Here is a 2,354-nt window from a genome sequence, read left to right as displayed (position 1 = left end):
AGACCAAAAAAAAAAAAAAAAGTGATAAAGTACAGGTAGTCCTCGACTGTCAACAGTTTGCTTAGTGACTGTTCGAAATTACAATGGCACTGAAAAAAGTGCCCGCCAAGCCACAGCCGAGCAAGACACTTGCTTGCCCGCCCGGCCACGCTCTTCCTCCTGTCCGAGGTTTTCATTGTTGTGAGCATTTCTGTTGAGTATTGGCAGCGGGGTGTGTGTGTTTGGTTTTTATTCCCCCCCATCTGCTGGGTGGTTGCAGCAGGTTTTGGTCCCTTCACATGACCCTGGGACACTGTGACCATCATAAATATGAATCAGTTGCCCAGCATCTGAATGTAAATCACAAGACCCTGGAGATGCTGCAACATTCCAGCTGATTGGCGCTTCTTCTGGGCTCAGCAGAAGTGTCAGGATCAGTGCTGTTTTCCAGCTGATTGGCGCTTCTTCAGGGCTCAGCGGAAGCACCAGGATCAGCACCGAGATCCAGCTGGATCCTGGCGCTGATCCTGGCACTTCCGCTGAGCCCTGACAGCCCTGCAGCTCCAGCCGTCTCTCGCTCAGGCTTGTGCGGTGCTGCCACCGGTTCAGCTCATTCCCCTCCCCCACTACCACTTTTCTAGGATGGTTGCATACCACCTGCCAGGTGCCAATGTACCACAGGTGGTACCCGTACCACTGGTTGAAAAGCCCTGTATTACAGGACATCAATTTATGGAGGCTTTAACTAGGCCCTTTTCCTTCTTCTGGGGAATGTGCTTATCATGTTTTTCTTGCAAAGTTGAGGCAGGCTGAATCTGAGTTACCTCCTCTCTCTGTTGCAGGTTAACTTAAAGAAGACCGCAAACAGTTCGTTGAAAAGACTCCCGGAGAAAGGCGCCAAAACGGGATCCGTGAAGAAAGAAAAAGTAGTCAAGAAGGAAGAAGGTACAGGTTGTTATCCAAAAACGCAAATTTCACTTCTACCCACCTTGTTGTGCGTGCAGGTATTCTGTTAACAATTCAGTAGGTTCCGGATGATCTTAGTGGATCTGAGCTCAGACTAGATCTTGCCTTCTTTCTTTTACCCACAAAGACTAGTGCTAATTTTTGAAGCAGCGTGCTTCCTCGGTCTCCAAAATGAGCACAGTAATCTAAGCAAGAGTTTAGAATAGTTTAAGTCCGTGTTTCTCAACCTTGGCAACTTTACGATGTGTGGACTTCAACTCCCAGAATTCTGGAGAATTTTGGGAGTTGAAGTCCACACATTGTAAAGTTGCCAAGGTTGAGAAACACTGGTTTAAGTCATGTGTAGGAAAATTTAACCAGGGTTTAATCCTAGCCTGTTTACAGATTTTGGTTGGCTACATTTGAATGCTGTCTGTGTGTATAAAGCATTTTCAGGGAACTTCGTACACGTAGTCCTCGAGTTACGAGTGGAATGGAGCCTGCACATTCCACTCGTAACTCCGAAACTCGTAGAGAGAATCTCGTGCCTCGAACGAGATCGCTCCCTTGCTCGTTAAAACGCTTGTGGCTCAAGTGCACATGAGGTATCTGAAGGTGGGGAAGGCCATGGGGGGCCTAGTGATGGAACAGGCCCCCAAGGCCTCCCCGACCGACTAAGATACCTCATGCTTCCCCCTCGCTTCTTGCCGCACCGGACTCACTCACCTTGAAAAGATCCGTCTCCTCTCTGCCGCGGTTCCTGCTTTTGAGGGACAGGAGAGTCGATGGAAGCCCCTGGGTGCCGTAATATCGCGAGAGTTCAGGCACTGATCCTCTTTCGCAGAGAATGGGTGCCTGAATTCTCGCGCTCTTTGCGGTGCCTGCCTCCTGCTTCCCCCCAACTCCGGAGCCACGTGGCCGCTGCCCCCGGAACGGAGATCGGGGGGGGGGGCTTCTGCATGCCTCTGGAGGTTGGATCCAGGCCTCGGAGGGGTCTTACAAACCATTTGCACCAGGAACGGAGGCCGGGGGGGGGGCTTCTGAATGCCTCCGGACATTGGACCCAGCCCTCAGAGGACTGCTCCAAGCTGTTTGCGCCCAGAAAAGAGCTTCCAGAGATTGGATCCAAGCCTCGGAGGCATGCAGAAGCCTCCACGTGATCAAATTTCTGGTGCCTGGCAACCCGCATTGTACTTACGACGGTTGCATTGTCCCGGGGGTCCTCAAATCACCCCTTGGCGACCTTCCCAGCTGACTTTCAACAAGCAGAATCGATGGGAGAAGCCAGCTTTGCTTAACGACCACCCGGTTCCGCTAACAGCTGCAGTGACTGCTTAAACAACTGTGGCAAAAAGGGTTGCAAAATGGAACACTTAGCAACCGCCTTGCTTAAAAGTGGAAATCTTTTTTTTTTTTTTTTTTTTCAATAT

At 50.6% G+C, this 2,354-nt stretch overlaps 1 protein-coding gene across 1 annotated transcript in view; it reads left to right on the top strand.

Annotated features, from left to right (window-relative positions):
* The window catches only part of LOC107300378 (multidrug resistance-associated protein 5-like), a 40,298-nt gene that overhangs the window by 15,407 nt on the left and 22,537 nt on the right, over window positions 1-2,354 (top strand). Inside the window, exon 6 of the mRNA XM_015829713.1 lies at window positions 822-983. Coding sequence (XP_015685199.1) covers window positions 822-983 — 162 coding nt within the window. The remainder of the gene's footprint in view (window positions 1-821; window positions 984-2,354) is intronic.

The sequence above is a fragment of the Protobothrops mucrosquamatus genome, unplaced genomic scaffold (assembly GCF_001527695.2).
Source record: "Protobothrops mucrosquamatus isolate PMUCROS unplaced genomic scaffold, P.Mucros_1.0 scaffold6838, whole genome shotgun sequence".
NCBI lineage: Eukaryota > Metazoa > Chordata > Lepidosauria > Squamata > Viperidae > Protobothrops > Protobothrops mucrosquamatus.
This window is presented reverse-complemented; position numbering and strand designations above follow the sequence as displayed.